The sequence below is a fragment of the Dysidea avara genome, chromosome 8 (assembly GCF_963678975.1).
Source record: "Dysidea avara chromosome 8, odDysAvar1.4, whole genome shotgun sequence".
NCBI classification, from domain to species: Eukaryota; Metazoa; Porifera; class Demospongiae; order Dictyoceratida; family Dysideidae; genus Dysidea; species Dysidea avara.
The window spans coordinates 11,228,946-11,251,624 of record NC_089279.1 but is presented as its reverse complement, the minus strand read 5'-3'; the positions used below and the strand labels follow the sequence as shown (position 1 = coordinate 11,251,624).

General features: G+C 35.0%; 2 protein-coding genes across 2 annotated transcripts; one reads left to right on the top strand and one right to left on the bottom strand.

The window, feature by feature from the left end:
- Window positions 1-6,628: 6,628 nt before the first annotated feature.
- LOC136263023 (uncharacterized) lies at window positions 6,629-7,513 on the top strand. Its single transcript, XM_066057462.1, has 3 exons — window positions 6,629-6,791; window positions 6,871-7,101; window positions 7,285-7,513. Exons 1-3 carry the CDS (start codon window positions 6,651-6,653, stop codon window positions 7,468-7,470), a joined length of 558 nt encoding a protein of 185 aa, XP_065913534.1. The 5' UTR covers window positions 6,629-6,650; the 3' UTR covers window positions 7,471-7,513.
- An 11,416-nt stretch (window positions 7,514-18,929) lies between these two features.
- On the bottom strand, window positions 18,930-20,981 carry LOC136264771 (uncharacterized). The gene is made up of 3 exons (XM_066059540.1): window positions 20,781-20,981; window positions 20,507-20,731; window positions 18,930-19,130 (listed from the first exon to the last, which is right to left on the bottom strand). The coding sequence occupies exons 1-3, from the start codon at window positions 20,979-20,981 to the stop codon at window positions 18,930-18,932; spliced, it is 627 nt and encodes a 208-aa protein (XP_065915612.1).
- Window positions 20,982-22,679: the final 1,698 nt, after the last annotated feature.

Genomic DNA, 22,679 nt, shown 5'->3' with positions numbered 1-22,679 from the left:
GTGCAGATCTTCTTTTGCTTTGTATATCACGAATAATTTCCTGTATGAGGTCTATTGTGTTCAGTACTGTACATGGAAGCTGTTGTGGGGGTACGTCATCAATTTTGATTATATCTCGATGAGGATTGTAGGAACATCCAGAATTACAACCACATTTCTCATTTTCCAGCTGTAATAGAACATCACATACATAATACACTAATAGATAATTATATAACAGAACTCACATATTGAGCTATACTTTTAGTAAACTGTTGTAGTTTGTTGCGTAGAGTGTCACACAAGCCAAACATCAAAGGGAATTCATCAGATGTTATGTCAACACAAGCACAAGGAACATCAAACAATACTAGTTGTGCTTTTATCTTTTCCAGTCGTCCATTAATAGCATCATTCTGTTCATCCCTGTCTTCTGTTATTTGAATTGATGGTGTTTCCACACATGTTTTACAGTTCTCCTGAAGATACATAATGTAGTAGTATATTATGCAAAGAAAAAACAGTAAATGCACTTACAGTTATACTGCACAGTTTAAGTACTTCATCAAAAATGACATCTGATTCTTCATAAAGTTTCTGTATATCAACATCAGAGTTGTTTGTAGTTTTGCTACAGTAGGACAAATCAGTAGATGTTATTGTGGTAGGAGCAGCTCTGGTGAGCGCCATAAGTGAGAAGGTAAATAGTACTGCTAGTATGAACATTTTAAAATAAAATTTCTTCACTTTAAAAGTAGATTTTTATCTCTCTTTAGTCACTGTAAAATTTGAGTGATAACAGGCTGCTATTATTTTCTTTTTATACCACCTTATTGTTTTGAATTGCTTTGCATCATTCCAGTCCCTTGTTCTGTACCTTTTTTGGTACTTTATATTATTTCATATAATGTTAAGGTCGCTTGCATGTGATCTTAAAGGGGTTTGTATTGCTGCTAGGACTTGTGTAATAAGTCACATGTACACTTGCAAGTGTACTGTAAACCTATAGGTGCAACTTGGTAGATATTACATTAGGCAGTTATTGTATTTGAGAATATGGACTATTCTCACTAAAATAGTCTCAAATTGTGTTTACATACAACACGTTTTCAATGCAGCAATAATTATTTTGTTACACAGTCACTAGTCGTCAATTTCTGGACAAGCAAAAAGCAATAACTAACATCAGTGAGCATTTTTCTAAGGTATGTTAGTAAGTGATAGAATTGGTTTATATAGCTGTGTTAGCTGTATTGTAATGTGAATGATGTATGTTATTTTTGGTAATTAGCCGTGCTTTGTACTTCATTCTACATATTAAGTTATTTGTGTCATGTTGTGTACCACAAGTCTATTAAAGAATATGAACAATCACAAGAATGTCTACTTCAGTAACATGTTGGGAAACCGCTACATCCGTTGTTTGAGAAAGGTTTACATAACAGTGACATTATTATCCCGTTATGTTATGCTTAATATCTCTATTGTTTTGAAAACAATTGCAGTCATTGTTTTTCATAAGTCTACTATGTAATTTTAAATATCCTTTTTATGAAATATGCAAGCTAAAAATCACACATTTACATATTACCGTAGCTTGCAGCATCCATTTGAACTCCTTTCTTTTGTTTCATAAAGACATCAAACAACCCCTTACCCACTATCTCCACACCCCTTACAGTTTAGTAATATGTAATGTTTGGGTTGCATGTGACGTCCATGAATAGTTTTGTTTCTTGTACCCTTAAAATTGGGTAAACTGACTATGAAATATCCATTATGACTGCATGTAGCTATAAGGCAAGCTCCTAGTTATAAGTAAAGTATTTTAGGAACACATCACACTATATAAAACACTTATGTAAATTGTACTTCATATACCGGATTTGTTTGATATTTTATTATTATTATCTCACTCCTATTATTTTGAACACCTCAGTTACTGGGACTGCCAAAATTTAATGGTCTTGTTTCTTTAATTATAAATGCTGCTATCGTACCACTCTCCTACATGATACGTCATTTCATCCTGCATCACCAACTTTTCGTAAAATCTGCATTATATCCATCACAATGATAATGATAATGTCATGTGTATCTACCATGCCACAGGTTTAAATTAGATTTAGATGTATAGTGGAACCTTAGTTATCCGAACCCCTTGGGATCAGAAGTGATCCATAAGTCTGAAGAGTCTGTATATCTGAAACTGTGCATAAATAACATTAAAATAGCATAATCAAAATTTTAAAAATATAGAACACTACTCTAATAGAGCAGTCATTTCCTTAATTCGGTTAACCAAGAATCCAGATAACTGAGGTTCCACTGTATTGGTATTTATAGTGGATAAAGGTGTTCATATATATGACAGATTTTTATATCCCTAGATACATCCATGGTCCCAAATAATTAAACTCTACAACATGTGTATGATGTATGCACAGCATATAGCTATAATAGTAATGTATAGCAGAGATCACAAAGACTTGCATTTTCCCACCAAAACTGTCACTCAGTAACTGCTTCTCCTTTATAACAACTTAGCAGTATTGGTAAGGAATAGTCAATCCCAAACATGTGTTCTAGAGTGAACTGAAACATTTGTTCTGTCATTCTTAAAAGAATTGTGGAAGGAGAAGTGTATGTACGTATGTATTTAGTACATATAAGTAGTTAAGATTAGCTACCAATTGCTCTGACAAAATTCATCTGTTATATCGAAAATGACATCTGCTTCAACATAAACTGTCCATATGTTGATGCTTGTGCATGTACGTAGTTATGTTACATACAGAAGGCATACAAATCAGTAGATGTTGTTGTAGATGCTGTGACAACAAGAATAGCACCGGTGTATAAATGCATAGACTGTGTTGTGGTGCAACTATTGTTCTTAGATATATTTTCATTATTACCTTTTTTTCTGTAAACTTATTATATTGGTAAGTTTATGGCATTCTCTCAACAGTTGATTTCATTCTGTGTCCTTAGAACTCTGCTTGATCAGCCACACACAAACATACACACACACACACACACACACACACACACACACACACACACACACACACACACACACACACACACATGCACACACACACACATGCACACACACACACATGCACACACACACACACACACTTGGACTTTGGTAAATACTCACTGTATGGTGTACTATGATACATGCATAGCAGAGTTCAAGCCAAACCACAGCAGTGACAAGCTACATTGTAGCCTCATAACTGAAATTAGCAATGTCCACCCTGTCTTTGGAAACAATGATCACAAACACAATAAAAAGTCCATAAGTTTGAAAAATGTAGTGATTGTCCCTCTGTTTTATGCTGGAAGGTCAGCAACAGCTCTGACCACTGCTTATAATCTACACTGTAGTATACATCAACACTAATGGAGCAAAAATCACTCACCGCCTTGTTGTGCTATCTCTTCTTAGGCTCATGGAATGACCACTTTCTCACCAGTTTACCAAATAAAGTTGTTTAGGAGTGCAATCCCCATCTATACAATTTAAGTGACCTAATCACCACAACCTCTACTTCAAAAGACATTCAAAAATTGGTCAGGTAACAGGATGGTACTGACACAGCGATACACAGTGATAATGGAAAATAGTCAATCTATACACACACACTAGGGGCCTATAGTGTCCAAGTCTTGGCACCATACAATAAAATGGAAACCGTAAACAGTTTTCTTAGTATGAACAGAAAGAGTACAATTGGCAACCACAGGAAGCCAAAGTTCTTAGCAATCTGACAATTAACTTCACAAGCTGCTTGACCACTTCATTATCAGCTATAACAAATTTGAACATAAATAAGTGAAATCCTCCACCATCTCAATCACTCCACCTTCCAAAAACATCACCCTCAGCCCCCATTGCTAGTCCCTAGGTTTTTGGAATACTGGCAGTTAAACCAAAATGACTTCCCACCTGAACAAACGTTCTCCCAGCTGATTCAAGTATAGTACAAGTCACAGTATGTGGAGCTAAATCACCAGGAAATTCAGGGTCACTAACTTGAACTCCCAACAGTCTGGACTTTGCATAGTGATCCCCTACCAACTTCTTACCATGTTTATATAGCAGAAGGACCCCAACCAAACCACACTGTTCATGCCACACAGATACATCATGTTAAAGTGCAGGATGAAGAAAGCTGGCACCACTGCCATGAGCCATTCCTAACTCTGAGCCTAACGGTAACAGAATCTTTATCCTAACATGACTCCAACCTCCATTCCATCATGATGATGCTCAACATTGTTGGAGGCACACCATGCACACTTCAAAAGTACAGTCCACAGAGCATCTCTCATGGGCACAGAATCATAAGCCTTCTTCATGTCTATGCACATAATGAACAAGGAGTCTCCATGTTCCATTGTCTTTTCACAAAGATCAGATCAACACATGCTTGTACCCTTTGAAAACCACACTGGGAGTCATGGAGCAACCCTTCAGCTATCACTTAAAATAGTCTGAATAATCCAAGCAAAAATCTTACCAACAACTTCAAATATATTTATCCCATGCCAGTTATCACAGGACTAAAAGGTCACCCTTCTTGGGAACAGGCACAAACAGATCATTCTTAAACACAAAACCCTCCTTCTAAACAGTCTGCATCTCTTGAATTCCAGCCACAGCATTCTTATAATGTTCCAATTCACCTACCAATAGATCTAATTTTCTATCCACAGAATCACTAGGATTAATGGGGCAATTACACCAACAAATACAAATGTTACCAAAATTTTCAAGCAACGATCAAATGTTCCAGGAACAAATTTACATTTATAAGCATTTCCAAAGTGTTTCATTTGAGAAATGTTAGTAGTAAAGCTTTTCACTCTCTTGTGCAGAATGAGAACGTTCCTTCCAAAAGAGACAAAACTGCAATTGGACTCTGGACTTCTCCACATGAAAATCAATTATGGCTGGTTGGCTTGGCCAGTTTCTGCAAGGTAGAAGAAACAGTTGCTGATTAGTCACAAAGACAGTGAATGACAAGATTCAAATCAATGCATAATTTGTGACTTAATTGAAAGTATGCTGCACCTTCCTTATAACCTTAGAAACTAGAGAAATATAACATAGAGACTATATAACAAACTTACAACAAAAGTTTACAAAACAAGTGTCAATTATGAAAACGTACCGATGAAGAACAATTGTTGCCGGACCAATAACAGCAAAGAAACTTCCTCATAAATTATTTGGGTAAAACAGGCATGATAAAGGTATGAAGTAAACCAATAGCTATAGATTTCTAACCTCCTGAAAGCCTACCATATGAATCCTATTTTGTAACATCTAAGGCTACAATTGTATTTTATGATGCAACAATTATATACAATTCCAATGACCATTGCTATTGGATAATTTACCTTGTATCAGTGGTTTACCCCTATAGGTAAAGTACTGTATGTAGCATGCACATACTGCATTGGTTTCAGCAAACTAATGATTATACAAAACGTTAGTAATTCTTATGTATACTTAAATAGTTAAACGAGTGTTGTTTAAATACTCTGTTGGGGCTAAGGACTACACAATTTATCACACAAGAACAGTTCATGATTGCTACTACACGTGTTTGAAAATATATCAGTTAATTATTGAACTTGCAGTTAAAGTATTACATATCTTTCTCATAATATGTAAGTAATGACAACAAAAATATCTTTCCTACATGTATGCAGCATGCATGATAAGCAGAGCTTCATGATTATTGACAATGCCAAACCCTTTGTGAAGCAAAACATTTTATGGATTTTGAGTCTTACAGTTTTACATTCAACCACAAATTAATGTTTTATGTGAATATTTTTTGCACTGATTGTCTATAATAGCATTCAGTATAGTTGTGCAGCTGCAATAGTTTTCCCAGAAATTTTCAGATTGTAGACACACCGAAAAACTTTACTACCTTGAAAGATTTACATTATATAGTATGCAATATATAACCAAATGGTTTGAACAAAGTACAGATTCAAATGAAATGTTCACAAGGATTGCAACATTTTTAATAATAGAATAAACAGTGATCATTGGTATAAACACGTAGTCTACCCTTAGTGTTTATGGCATAATAGCAGCTATATGGACAGGTCAATTCAATAAAATTATCCTTGCTAACAATGTGGTCCAACTTTCATTTGCTGTATAAAAGCAAAGTGTTATTTTGGGATCTTAATTTTTCTATATATGTGTAGGTCTCACCTTCATGCACGTCATTATAATAGTAGATAGAACTTTAAGAATTAAAAGAAGGCACACACATATACCCACGTTGCACAAGTAGATATGTACTTTAACACTAAACAAAAATTTTGGGAACAATAATGTTGGGAGTGTAACTGACACACATGCATTAGAATAATATTAATACAATAACTGATGACAACGATGAAAGCATACTAACTTGTTGCCATGGTAAATTGTGTGCAATAAGTGAGATCAGGATACATCTGATAGGAGAAAGACAGTATAAAAGTGAAGGAACTTAATAAATTCAACAACAGTTGTGCAGTTGCAAAGACATTTTCAGAAGTGAGACATCATGATTAGCACTTTACTGAGTTTTGCTGCAGTTGTGGCCTGCACTATTTCTGCTGCTGTTCCTGTTATCCAAAACTGTACGATGCCTCACCCATTGCCTGCTGACTTGTTTACTTACTGCAACAAGTCAGTGAATGACACAGAACTAAAGAGGAGCTTGCGAATGCTCTACATAGAATCAGACAATGTGATAGATCTGCTGGAGATGGTGTGCACCAAAGTAGTAAGTTAACAAGATATTTTAATGAAGTACTGCATGCATGCATGAATGGTACATGATTTGTGTATTCTGTAAACTTCAGGTGTGTGGAGAGAACTGTGATATACTAACACAAACCTTGACAGACAATCCAGATGAACAGAATAGTGCTGTCTTAGGACAATTGCGGACATTAAGAGGACAACTTTTGCTACTAGATGATCATTGTACAACTGACAGCAACACAGAAGATAATACAACCACTTCACCATCCATACTGTGTGAAACTATCCAAAGTAAACTCCATCAGCTTGTTAAGAATATATCTGACCATGTAAGAAATGGCTCTTAACATACCTTATTCAGTAATGCCTACAGTAAACCTTACAATAGTAACACCAGCTAGTTCCCATAAAAACATACATTCACTGATGGATAAGGCCACTCATTGATTGAGACCATCAGGATGTTGATAAGACTTAGTCCTGTATCCTCACATTCTTTTTCTTCTTTGTAGCTTGAACTTGAGAATTGTGGATGTACTAGATACTCTATATGTGACTACACACATGGTGAAATGATTGCAAAACCTGAAGAAGGTCCTGTGGAACAATTTCCTTGTGAACTCTACAAAACTGTAGCACGCACTCAGAGTAATCTGGATATGATACGCAGAAAGCGGTCAAAGTCATCAAAAAAATAATTCAGAATTTATACACTACCATATAATTTGATATCGAGGTGCAGTGTACAATATTGTGTGATTAGTTTAATCAGAATTGCACAGAATAGCTGGTATATGAGTTCTATCAAGTTACAGCACAATTTCATTTTGTGTTGGTTTCATAAAGGAGTATATAGATATTAGTTGGGATCACATAAAGTTCCAAGGAGGTAATTGGCTAAAGTCGCTAAATAAATACATATACCCTAAAATAAAGGTACAGAATTGTTGGTGCATAAAATTATCCACCATACTGATTTGGAAAACATGCTGGCATTTATTGTGAATGGTAATAGTTTAGTGATATTCATATATATATATGACATACACGATAGTTTCCAATGTTGTATATGGTCATGATACTTGGATACTCCATGGTTAAAGTTAAACTTGTACATACTGACCTCTGCAAATGTGTATCATACATTCACTGCATTCATAGAGTACGGTGGTATTGTATAGTGTCTATATAACAGACGGTTTGGGTCTTTGGGACTGACTGATTTGACAGAATATTTACAATAAATGAATAGTTGCAACACACCCATCTATTGTTTTCTGTCTGTGGCCTAGCTAGTTCATGATGCCCCTTTGATAAGGATCAATACTTCATTGCCTGTTCTTGGTGGCCTAGTGGGGAATGGACATTTACTACCCGGAACTCAGTTTCTTGAATCCGCTATTACATCATCTTGCACAATCATTCATTCACATAGGTTACATCCCATCTATGCCTTGTGATCAATGCAGGGATCAGTGTTCTGGCTAGTGGTACAGTGTGGGGTTCCAATGTATGTGCAGCTTGGAGGGAAAGGCTGTAGCTTTTCTATGGCCTTAGAAATCCCTGTGGCTTCAAAGTTGGGAACCCCCAGGTATTTTGCACCTAAGCCTCATGCAATTGGGAGCCACAATTTGTGGCTGATCATATCAGTGGTCCAGTTGAGAAAATTGTGTAGGAGAACCATGGAACCCTGCACAACTACCAAAACAACCACCATCATTGAACGGCGGTTGACAAGTGAACAATATCAGCTTGGAACAAAAAGCTGATTGTTTGTGGTTCTCTATTAAACGACCGACATTAAAGAGTATGGTATTGTATACAGTCTATTAACATACAGTTTGGGACTGACTGATTTTGACAGAATTTTGCACTGGTTGAAAAATTTTACACTGACAGAATTTTACAAATTTATAAGCTGGTTGTGGTTTTTAGAAGTAAAATTGTATTGGTAGAGAATATTTATAGGGAATTAGGGGCATCAGAAACTCTCCCTTATAGGGAGGTTTAATGTATGCTGTCCTTTACATGTGCAGGGTTTTTATGAGAGGTTCCATTGTAGCAGGGATCATGTGTTTTACCACCATCAAACACTATAGCCTCAATCCTCCATGACAGTTAGTAGCATTGGTTGGGCATATGATCAACCCTAAATGTGTACCTGGAACACTTCCAATTACTATCAATAAGTATTGCAATATTGCTTAAATGGTTAATATTGTGTATTTATTTGTAACATGCTTACGTATGTGTGTGCAACAATATCACTTATTGCACAGATTATCGATAATCTATGCTTATTGTATACACTTTTCTATGTACATACATATATACCGGGGTATCATATTATTTTAAAAATTGTACAAAGTTGCAGATCGATTTATATACAGAAGTAGAATTGGTTAGTTCAATGTAATCAAAGTCTATTTCCTTTACTGTGTAGATCTTCTTTTGTTTTGTATATCACGAATAATCTCCTGGATGAGTTTTATTGTGTTCAGTACTGTACACGGTAACTGTTGTGGGGATATGTCATCAATTTTGATTAGATCTCGATGAGGATTGTAGGAACATCTAGAATTACAACCACATTTCTCATTTTCCAGCTGTAATAGAATCACATTCATAATACACTAATAGATAATTATATAACAGAACTCACATATTGAGCTATACTTTTAGTAAACTGTTGTAGTTTGTTGCGTAGTGTGTCACACAAGCCCAACATCAAAGGGAATTCATCAGATGTTATGTCAACACAAGCACAAGGAGCATCAAACAATACTAGTTGTGCTTTTATCTTTTCCAGTCGTCCATTAATAGCATCATTCTGTTCATCCCTGTTTTCTGTTATTTGAATTGATGGTGTTTCCACACATGTTTTACAGTTCTCCTGTAGATACATAATGTAGTAGTATATTATGCAAAGAAAAAAACAGTAAATGCACTTACAGTTATACTGCACAGTTTAAGTACTTCATCAAAAATGACATCTGATTCCTCATAAAGTTTTTGTATATCAACATCAGAATTGTTTGTAGTTTTGCTACAGTAGGACAAATCAGTACATGTTATTGTGGTAGGAGCAGCTCTGGTGAGCGCCATAAGTGATAAGGTAAATAGTGCTACTAGTATGAACATTTTAAATAAATTTTCTTCACTTTAGAAGTAGATTTTTATCTCCCTTTTAAAATTTGAGTGATAACAGGCTGCTATTATTTTCTTTTTATACCACCTTATTGTTTTGAATTGCTTTGCATCATTCCAGTCCCTTGTTCTGTACCTTTTTTGGTACTTTATATTATTTCATATAATGTTAAGGTCACTTGCATGTGATCTTAAAGGGGTTTGTATTGCTGCTAGGACTTGTGTAATAAGTCACATGTACACTTGCATTAAGATGAAGTGTACTGTAAACCTACAGGTGCAATTTGGTAGATATTACATTAGGCAGTTATTGTATTTGAGAATATGGATTATTCTCACTAAAATAGTCTCTAAATGTGTTTACATACAACACGTTTTCAATGCAGCAATAATTATTTTGTTACACAGTCACTAGTCGTCAATTTTTGGACAAGCAAAAAGCAATAACTAACATCAGTGAGCATTTTTCTAAGGTATGTTAGTAAGTGATAGAATTGGTTTATATAGCTGTGTTAGCTGTATTGTAATGTGAATGATGTATGTTATTTTTGGTAATTAGCCATGCTTTGTGCTTCATTCTCCATATTAAGTTCTTTGTGTCATGTTGTGTACCACATGCCTATTAAAGAATATGAACAATCACAAAAAAGCCTACGTACTTCAGTAACATGTTGGGAAACTGCTATGTCCGTTGTTTGAGAAAGGTTTACATAACAGTGACATTATTATCCCGTTATGTTATGCTTAATATCTCTATTGTTTTGAAAACAATTGCAGTCATTGTTTTTCATAAGTCTACTATGTAATTTTAAATATCCTTTTATGAAATATGCAAGCTAAAAATCACACATGTTCATATTACAGTAGCTTGCAACATCCATTTGAACTCCTTTCTTTTGTTTCATAAAGATATCAAACAACCCCTTACCCACTATCTCCACACCACTTACAGTTTAGTAATAAGTAATGTTTGGGTTGCATGTGACGTACATGGATAGTTTTGATTCTTGTACTCTTAAAGTTAGGTAATTAAATTGACTATGAAATATCCATTATGACTGCATGTAGCTATAAGGTAAGCTCCTAGTTATAAGTAAAGTATTTTAGGAACACATCACACTATATAAAACACTTATGTAAATAGTACTTCATATACCGGATTTGTTTGATATTTTATTATTATTATTCACTCCTATTATTTTGAGCACCTCATTTACTGTGACTGCCAAAATTTAATGGTCTTGTTTCTTTAATTATAAATGCTGCTATTGCACCACTCTCCCACATGATACGTTATTTCATCCTGCATCACCATCTTTTCTTACTTCTTACTGTATTTGTCATATTCTGCTTTATACCTGACTATCTAACATTGTTACCAGAAATGTATGTATACTTGTACTCAGGCATAAGGTTTGTTTTGAGAAACAACTATTATTTAACACCCAAACAATAAGATAAGCATTACCCATATAGGAATATACTTTATCCTAAGGTAAAGTTGTGAATGACAGTCTTTGACATTGAATTTCCACAAGACTGTCTCATATGTATATATTATTATATACATGCACATGCCATATGACTCCAAATAAAGCACATGAAAGTGGATTGTAACTGTTTGATGTTAAGGATGGATTTGAAAGAAATGATATACATTCAATTGTTTGTAGTTTGCATATATCTTTAGAACAAAAGATTGTTTGCAGTTACATACACAGACTTATGAAAAACAATGGCTATCTGTTTTCTAAACAGTACAGACATTAACACAAAGCCCAACGGATGATACAGTTAAATAGTGTGTAGTCTTTCCATGTGTAAGGGACAGAACATATTTCCCAATTTGAGACACATCTACTAGTAAGCTCCACCTAGCAAAACACATTTGTACAACTTATGGAATCAAACTGCAAAATATGTACCTATCACTGAAATTACGTATGTAATAGTTGTAACACGGACATGAGGGCTTTGCCTGATATGTATGCTCGACTACCCTAGGGCCGCAGGCCCGAGGGCATACATTTCAGGCAAAGCCCGAACACTCCATGTTACAGCTAATATGTAACACTTTGCATGGGTAGATCAAAGAAATAATACCTTTGATCTGGGCAGATCAAAGGAATAATACCCTTGATCTGCCTATTTGATGTATATATAACCTATATAGGCAAGATGTACTTTACATTGTGGGCTTCACGTGGCTTACAATTGAGTCTACTGTGGCTCTCAGTTGAGACAAACTGAATCCCACAATAAAACTATCTCTTGGTGATATAGGTTTCTTACACACTTTGAAAACCTTACATAGTAAGTGCTAGTGCTATAGTTGAAACTTTTACCAAACCACATCAAAAGCACTTTCAAGTACATCAAAAGTACTCTCAAATACATGAAGTAACGTCAAAGGCTTTAAACTGATTGATTTAATAACTTTAAGGCTTTAAATACAACTTCAAAGTATTGCATAATAGTTGTAATTATCACATTCACCCCTGATCTTCCTTATATGTCAAAATAGTCTAGCTGTCAAAACAGCCTAGTTGTAGCCCTGCTACATTTCATATGTAGCCTGGCTAGCTGGGCTACATACGAAATGTAGCCCGGGCAGTTCCTTTGATCTGAGGTGTGGAAGTGTTACATTTCAAATTGTATCCCTTTTGCTTCAATTAATAACATATCCACATATATAAACCATCTCTCCTAAGTTAGCTTACTTTTACAATACTGATTTGAAGTTGTCTAGCTGCATATAACTATGTATGTACATAATCTAAAATGAATACTCTTTAGTTTTTGACTAAGTTGATGTAGAATGATCATTTTGACTGTGAATGTGTGTTACTGCTGCAAGATCCAGGCTGCAATAGCTGTGTTTTGCACTGAGGCCAAAGGGCATTATATGTGTGTGTTGTTGTTGTTGTTACTTGAATAAAGGCTAAACAGTATTAGGCTGGTTATGTACTATGTAGTACTGGAGTACCAGTACCCCCAACACTGCTAAGCAAGATATGGACAGTTGGGCATCTGCTTTCCTATTTGACACCAGTTTATTTTATGGCTGGGTAAGCTGGAGAGATGTTAGCAAATAATAATGAAGTTTCTCAGCAACAGCAGCTGGGTATCACCAAGCTAGAACCTTGCAATTACCAGACCGGTGCTCTAACTGATTGGCTAAGTTTACACACACACACGCACACACACACACACACACACACACACACACACACACACACACACACACACACACACACACACACATGCACATGCATGCACACGCATGCACACACACACACACACACACACACACACACACACACATGCACATGCATGCACACGCATGCACACCCACACACACAGAGCACATGATCAGTGTAACAAGGTTCATTACAAGTCCAGACATGTATTTACTATTTGCAGTACCGAATGTGTTGTAAGAATTTGCAAACATATTGAGCCACATACGTATGAAATATTACGCAACTCAAAAATTTGACATAATGCACCGCATACTCTATCATTGATGAATAAAAAGTGTGCACAAAGAGTTTAACATGTGAAGATGTACAGTGTGGTGAAATGATGACCTTTAGTGCCATATCCAAGTAATATTTACAATGTTAGATCATATGAAGAAATCCTAAACATGTAAACTACCACAATAGTCACACAATAGGGACTGGAATGACTTAATATAACATAAGACAATTTGGTGATATATAAAGGAGGTAAATCAGCCTGGATTCATTCAACTTTACAGTAACTAAGAAAATCAACTTTTAAAGTAAAGAAAAATGTTTTTTAAGATACTCAAACTAGTAGCACTAATTCACATAGTTATGGCATGCACCAATGCTGCTCCAACTTGTACCACCACAACATCTACTGATTTGTATGCCTACTGTAACAAAACTACAAGCACTTCTGATGTTGATATAGACAAACTTTATGAAGAATCAGATGTCATTTTTGATGAACTAGTTGAACTGTGCAAAATAACTGTAAGTGCGTTATTGCTGTTTATTCTTTGCATATTATACGTACTACATTTATGTATCGTCAGGAGAACTGTAAAACATGTGTGGAAACACCATCATTTCACTTAACAGAAGACAGGGATGAACAGAATGATGCTATCAATGGACGACTGAAAAAGATAAAAGCACAGCTAGTATTGTTTGATGCTCCTTGTGAAACTTATAGTGACATAACAATTAATGAAAACCCTTTGATGTTTGGCTTGTGTAACACTCTACGCAACAAACTACAACAGTTTACTAAAAGTATAGCTCAATATGTGAGTTCTGTTATATAATTATCTATTAGTGTATTATGTATGTGATTCTATTACAGCTGGAAATTGAGAAATGTGGTTGTAATTCTAGATGTTTCTACTATCCTGGTGATAAGCATCTAACGAATCTTGATGACGTACCCCCACAACAGCTTCCCTGTACTATATACAACACCATAAAGTTCACCCAAGAGAATATCAGTGTTATACGTCAGAAACAATCCAAACAAGACAGTTGATGAGGTGAACAATCATGTTTATTTTGACATTATGAACTTAGCAATCCTAATTTGTAATTCAGTCATCATCATGTAAAGTTATTCACTTTGTACTATTAAAATTGGTATGTCAATAAAATTACCAAGTGATAAAATTGTTGGTTTTGTGGATTGAGGTCAAGGAGTTAATAAAAGCATTTCACAAGGTTGAATGTGGCTATAATGGTATTGGAGGATAATGCTATAAGTCCTTGGTGGTATTGGAAACACTTTGTATAGTCATGTCTTGCTAAAGCCATTTGATGGACATAATGGACATCATTCTGCATTACTTAACATCCACTGGATGTGCATGTATAACACTTTTGGCCTTTCCTAAACACCCTGTTACTTTTGTGATGAAGCAGGGGTGCTGCACTGTCATTCAGATGTTGACAGTGCAGGCACATACGACCAATTATCCACTGCATCAAGTTCTCCAAATTGTGGGAACTCCTAAAGTCAAACAACCTCAATTGAAAATTTATAAATTAATATTAAATAATTTGGGCAACAGAGTTAACATTGCTAGTTATCTTTTACTGAAGTAGCTGTCTTGGATGTTTCAACATTTGCCACATCACTGAGTCACAATCTTATACAAATCTGCATCTGAGCATTCCTTTCTGTCTGATTCTGTATGTACACAATGGATATGTTATTTCTAACTGTCTATTTGGGAAGAGAGTGCCTCAGTTGAGCTAATGATATGCTTGTAAAAGTACTCAGGACAGACACACATAGTAAGAACAAGACAAACACCAGCAAATAAACCTTTTTCTTGCAGACTGACTGTATCAGATAGTGTTTTTTTTGCCTTTATGTAGTTTTCTTGTTAGAGTATATTTTTTACTTTTGTGCATGCTACTACTGACAATAGTGTAATTCGCTGGTTGTATACAATCACTGGACTGGACTAGTGGACTGGACTGGTGGACTGGACTACTGGACTCAGTTTTTTTTTTTTGTTATTTTTTTCATTTTGGCACATATTTGGACAACTGATTGTAGCTATTGCTACATTGAATGTAAAATATGCAGGTGGACCTGTCTACTTGGCACTGTCTGTCATCTTAGGATTGTGTGCAATTCTCTCTCTTGGCATAATCTCTATTGTACGACTACCATTTGTCTTATCATGAAGTACAAACCATACAGTACATGTGTATGTAGTGTTGCAGTAACCATGTATCCTACAAGTTATAGTCATGGAGTCAGCTAAATTAAGTGGTGACAGTTAATTGTCTTGTTATTCTATAGCTGACACAAAGGTTCTATAGTTTTTGCACAACAGCAATAACAAGCGAAATCACATGCACAAGATTCAAATTGAACTTTAAATTATATTACCGCATGTGACTTCTGTTTTAGATTTGTTGACGTGTAATAACTATTAGAACCTCTGTACATAGCTGAAACTGGGCAATGTTGACAAGTCTGGCATGATCACACCTTTCTTTTGTTTGTGTGTGGGGGAGTGGTCTAACTAAATGAGACTAACATACTTACAACCAGTTGCCCAAATATTTGTTTAAAAAGGGAAAACACCTGAGTCCAGTAGTCCAGTCCACCAGTCCAGTCCACTAGTCCAGTCCAGTGATTGTATACAACCTAATTCGCTTTACTTTCGTGCAAAAAAATTTCGTGATAATAATTTTTGTGTAAAAATATTTTCATTTGATTTACGAGAATGACTGCTCTATTAGAGTAATTCGATCTTATGTAAAAAATTTCGTGAAGAAATTTTCGTACAAGTTTTACATACTAACATTATTTTACAATCAAATTACATTCAGTTTTCATGAATACAATTCATATAGGTTTCAGCTTTAAAAGGAATGCTTACTCACAAAGGGCGTAGGGAGGAGCGGGATTCCAAGGGGTTCACGAACCACCCCCTGTAAAATTTAGACTTCTTTACCAATTGTTGTACTGTGCTATACACTGTATTATACTCATTCATTATGTCCTGCCACACTAAATGGTGTGTTAGGGCCTGCTGTAAACTCAGAAGTTTGCATTCATCTCTCAGGCCATGAAGGATTTCAAGTCAGCGCAGGGGTAACATGTCAAAATTATTTAAAGGACCGATATATTCCAATAGAGCAGTCAGGTATATACTCTAATAGAGCATATACTCTATAATAGAACATGAACTTCATTAGTGAAGTTTTCAGACATTCTAACATTAAATGCAAAACTAAGCATGACCTTATACTGCTGTAGCTTTGGTGTGCAGTGTTTAAACATAGATTATGTATTCCCTACCAATGAATAATAGACGTAGAACTCCATGCAGTAATTTATCACTTGTGTTTAAATGAATCCAGTTTGCTATGCATGTTCGTAGTTATAATGTTTACTTTTGATTGTAAGTTGTTCCATTTGTATCAGTGGATTCGTGGTTCCTAGAGATAACTATTACTATGCATGTGTTATGCTGTCTGATTCCACTAGGTAGCTTTATCTAGTACTACCCGGGGCACTTATATGCATTATAATTAATGTACTTTTTTGCATAGAATATACCAATTTACTCAGTTTTGACATTCATTAAAAGTTTCTCAACAGCTGGGGACTGCCAGACCCCTGCTTCTGGTAACTCCATACTGCTGTTGGAACTCCCCTTCAAAAAATCCTGGCTACGCCCCTGCTCACTTAGTACCTTCTTCAACAGTACACCCCATTGAATAGTTACTGACATGGTACATAGCTGCTGCATATGGCCAAAAGTTATGCATATTGGTTGTGAGCTGCATTACCATAACGATATGCATGCTGTGGGAGTTGTACCACAACAGTGTTTACACCATTGTGCTGTATTATCTAACTGTCCACTTCATACACAGACTGTTCTGTTCTGTGAATGCTATTCCACTTGACTAGAAACATGTGAGAAGGCTTAAAGCCTGTGAATACAGGGAGTCAGAAACATGTAGCTGAAATGTGAAGAATGCAGAAAATAATCCCAGACCCAGTGGTGACTTGATCCCTGCAACATGCAGTCTAGGCATGCACCAGAGGAGCCAGAACAGCCGGGATTTAAGATCTCTGCATTCAATCTGTACTTAAACATTGACTTCTCACCAGCATATGGTTTTATTCTGTTGAATGTGTACTTGTAAAGAGAATTATATGATCGCATTATACTTAGCTAGCTACATACATACAGGGTTGTAATTGTGAATTCTTCTACTAGTATTCGACTATAGCACACAGTAAATAGCTCTTGCTATGCTAGTAGTGGTCTGCAGTGCCATAGAAATAATAATCAACTTTTTGTCATTTTCTTCAAAATTTGTTTACCCAAGGTTTAACCAAACACCATTTTGGTGAGATACATATAATGTATGTTTTCAATGATAACTCTATTGATGAGCCACTAGCAAACAACCTACAAATAATCGGAAAATGGTAGACCCTTTTTTGCACTGGATCTGGAAAAGTAGGATGCTTTGAAAGTGCAAGTAGGTAATTTTAAAATTGCAATACCCTAGCTATATGTGATTTCACACATGGCATAAAGTAAAGTATAGCTATGACAGCCAATATAATTATAAAATATCTTACAATTGTATATTATTATCAAAATAAAGTTAAGTACATATATTATAGTTAGTACCAGTGCTGTATGTAGTCCGCTACTGTTCTTTGTTTATAATTTATTTGTCCTTTTCTTTTTATAAGAAGCTTTCTAGGCTTGTTTTCATTGCGCTATAGGCAAGCTAACACCCTTAGTTATTGTAATCCTTCTAATGCAGTTTCCAAAATGTAACAATTACGTATTAGGCAGTTGTTTGTTTTCTTTCAAGTAATGTAAGTTTGGCTTTTGTGTCACATATGTAAGTAATGTATTGTGAAAAAAGTGTTTGCATTATGTATGAGAAGTATGTATATATAGTTCATACTAAACTAGTTTAGTCTTGAGTGATTACTACTATTGTGAATTAGGGCTGAAACAAATACTACAAATACATACTCAAATACTCACTAAGAATTCTGATATTCAGTGGTACTAGAGTACTAGTTAGGAATTTGTATATTCCATTTTTACCAGCTCACATGATGCATTTATTCTCATGAAATGCCACAATGAAGGCTTTAGAGTTTGATTTATGAAGCTTACTGCACTTTGCTAGTCAAGAACATCATAACATGGTACTTTGATACAGTGTACATACTTACTGTTATAGTCTAGTATGAGATGTGCCACACAGGTATGGCTAGTACTATACACTAGAGAGTACTTCAATATGAATAATGCACGGTTTATATGGCTGTAGCTATTATAATTCAAGGTCATATAAGTGTAGTGTTAATATCCAATTTATGTAATTTAATTTTGGTTTATAAGTTACATAAATTCTATAATAATACATTATCACTCATTTTAAATTCTTTTCTTTATTTAATGTTAAATCAATTCCTCATCAGGTTCAGATGATATGGAATGATTTTAGGTATTCTCATCACAAGCATCTTCTTCACCAGAAGCAATCTCTTCTTTGATGATCTTTTTGAGAACAGTTTTGAGAAAATTTACAGAATTGTTTAGTTGATTGGATAGCTGTGTTAGATTAACAGCTTCTTCAAATTTGATGTATTTACCAGGCACATAAAAGCATCCTTTTTCGCAGCCACACTTTTCAGTAATCAGCTGTAAGGGATAGTTGAGTGTACAATAACAACACCGATCCTTTCACCCTGCATACGCAAATACCTTGTGGTTTGTTTTATAGTATTAGCTAGGGACTATTTTTAGTTTCTTAAGAGAGTACACCTCAAAATGTATAATATATATATATACAACTGGCTACATTAAATTTATCCTTTCAAAGATTTTTGCAATCTTATTCTATTATGAATTTTTTTACAAATTGGTGGTTTTTGTATTCATGGAGTTTAACTAGTTTAATGTTGGAAGATGATCAGGTGTTTATGCATAATAATATTACTTACTGACAGCTAACACAGGGCACAGTAGTTGATGACTAGCATATATAGATAGACACAATAGGGTAGGGTATTGGGGTTCCACAATGCAAGGTAGACAGAATAGGATAAGCATTAATCAGGATGACCGGCACAAATGCATTTGACTGAAAAAAGCACATGGGTGGGGTATCGAGACCACATGAAAATGGGGGATGAGCGGTATTGCGTTTTTGAAGAACGGTACAGTATTAGAAAAAATACCTCTAAATACCTTTTATATTTCGCACTCTTTTTACCCACATGTGCTAGTGGTAAAATTTATCCTTTTAGAGGAACAAATGAAATAACAATTGTATATACGATTTGAAGTATCCCAAAATTTTAAAACCATTGTCACATATAGGTCTGTGTTTGTCCATAGCGTGAACATGGTTGTATGGGGCTTGACTTCATGTAGGCCACCACTAAACCACCAAAAATTTATTTACTACATTAAACTCAGTATACGGTATTTTCAGAAAGCCACATCAATATCTGAAAAATACCTTTATTAACTACTAATACCCCCAACCCTATAGGCCTACATACATGGACATTTGAAAAAACTTATCCTTGCCCAAACCCCATCCTCTAGGTATAGGTGAGTACTTGTAAAATATGTACATATAAGTATTAAATGATGCTAAAAATATGCTAAATATTGGTGTTTGATCGGGGAGAGGCCCAAGCTGAGGTGAGTCTCAAAGGCTAAACTCAAACTTCCCCCATTCTATGAGTAGCCTCCCACCTACGATGAAGTGTGATAGGGTAGGGTCTCATTAGGATTGGTAGGATGACCTTAGAAATCTCTGTGGTAGGATCCCCTGGGTATTTGTCTTCCAAGCCTCAAGTAATCAAGGGAGCTGCAATCTATGGCTATATATATCAATGTAAAAAAATATAGGGGAAACCATGGAACCCTGCACAACCTACCAAAACAACCACCATCACTGACAAGAGAATCACATCATCTGGCAAACAGTGGTTATGGTATTGTATTGACCAACATTAAATGTGTACAATACATTCATGTAGTTCAGTACGCACGATTTGACTTACATATTGAGCTACTTTTAGGGGAAGAGGTTTCATCGCACATTTCAGCACATTGCATAGAGTGATCAGTGAGTCTTCTCCCTTAGATTGCTTCTCTTCTTCATCCTCACACAACTTACTGAGTGGCTTCAGTTTCCCTATCAACTTTTCTAGCTCCCCATTAATTCGGTCATTAAGCACTGTCCTGTTTTTCTCTACTACACTGTACTCATCAGGTAGTGTACATGCCTGAAACATGATTTAGCAAACTATAGTAACTTATGACTGTTTATCTTACCAAGCCTGTTTTATTGCACGCTTTGTCAAGAGCATCTAGTGCATCACTGGTAGTATTGTACAGTTCTGTAACTGTTACTCTGATCAAAGTATCATTCATTTTGCAGTAAGAAAATCCTTTCTCTGTCATATTCATAGGAGCAGCTTGAGTACAGAAAGGGATCATAGCCACTAAGCCAGTTAGCAATATTAAAGCATTCATGATCGTCTAACTTTGATGATAATTAGAATTCAAGATGTTCAAATGCAGTGGTTGTTCCATTTTTATACTAATGTACCTCAAATATCCCATACTTAATTTGGTACTTGGGATTAACCAAAGTTTGATTGAAGTAATTTGTTTATTCCTCTCATAAGACCCACACTGAATCATCAATTTATATTGTAGGCAATGCAAATTGATTTATATATAATAACAAGTTAGTTTCATTTTGAAGTATCTGCTAGTTCATGCTAGCTATGAGAATGCACGTTTAAAAGGTTGGTGGTTTTAAGTCATTTATATGGACCAGAAAAGTCTTGTGTATGGCCATTCATTGAGTCAAATAAGGAACAATTCAATTACAATTTCTATTGTAGTTTTCCTCAATCAAACTGTTGAGTGTGCTATTTAAAATTTGTTCCATCTTTTTGAGCATATGGAAATTTTATTCTGTGTGCTAAATTAGTAAATACTCTAAATCATCTGCCAATTCGATATTATCAAGAGTTTTATAATATGTTATAAACTCTTGATATTATCAAGTCAACCATGACTAGTTAAAAACTATACACAACTACTTTTGTGAAGATGCAATAAAATATGGGTAATTATTAGCTACTGTCTTCCATTCTGAACACTAAACACATTGAAGGTAGAAGTAACAATTTCTTATTCAAGTTTTACCGTTCTGGGTAATTGTGGTAATAAAACAGGTTCCGTTATGCTTAAGCTTTTACAGTTAATTCTATATCCTTTACTTGGCTATCATATGTCAAAGTTGTATGTTTTCTATGTAAACCGTGGTAGTTCTAAGAAAAATCACTATTGAATAAACCCATAGAAGTCCTATGTAATATTATATGAATGCAGATGCTATGAATGTGTTTTAGCTATTATTGTAAGAGGAGTGAATCATTACTGTATATCTAAGGAAAGAACATGGCTGCTTACAACTTGTAGGTTGTATTTTACTATATATATATATATATATATATATATATATATATATATATATAATTTGTATATATCAACTTTGCAACTTATCATTTATTATTATTATCAATTTAATTGTGATCAACTCAATGCCAGTTCTCATGATTGCATGAGTTCTACGGTTCTAAGCCCATTTATGTCTATAGTCTGTACTTTTCCTTAGGAAAATTTCTTGGGAATCCATATCTTGTTTGCTTAATTCCTTATCTGTATCACACAGGAAACCACAATGAAAACAGTTTCAATATTAAACTTTACTCAAAGAAGCTATATAGTGTACGTGGTAATCTACCTATTGCTGGTGGGAACTAAAACCCTTAGATAGTGAGTAGTCAATGTTCATATATAGGTTGAGTACATAGCTAGTAAGTAACAGATGCTAGCTGTACATATTGTGTCCTTTTGGCACAAGTGTTGACTTTTAAAAGATCAAATCACCACATTAGCTGTGTTAGTTAGTTGATACATTACATAGATACCAACTAGACAACTATAGTGCTTTTAATTTTTTGATAAAAGTAGATTTTTATACATGTTAACCAAATAAGCCTAAGAATGTTTACTGGTATGTCCTACCATCTCTGATGTATGTATGTTTGTATGTATGTGAGTATGTCTGTCTGCACCACATCAGAGTGTTGGGAAACTTTCTGTAATGCAATGTATATATGTACTAGTATATGCCTTCCTGTGAGGTTAGCGATA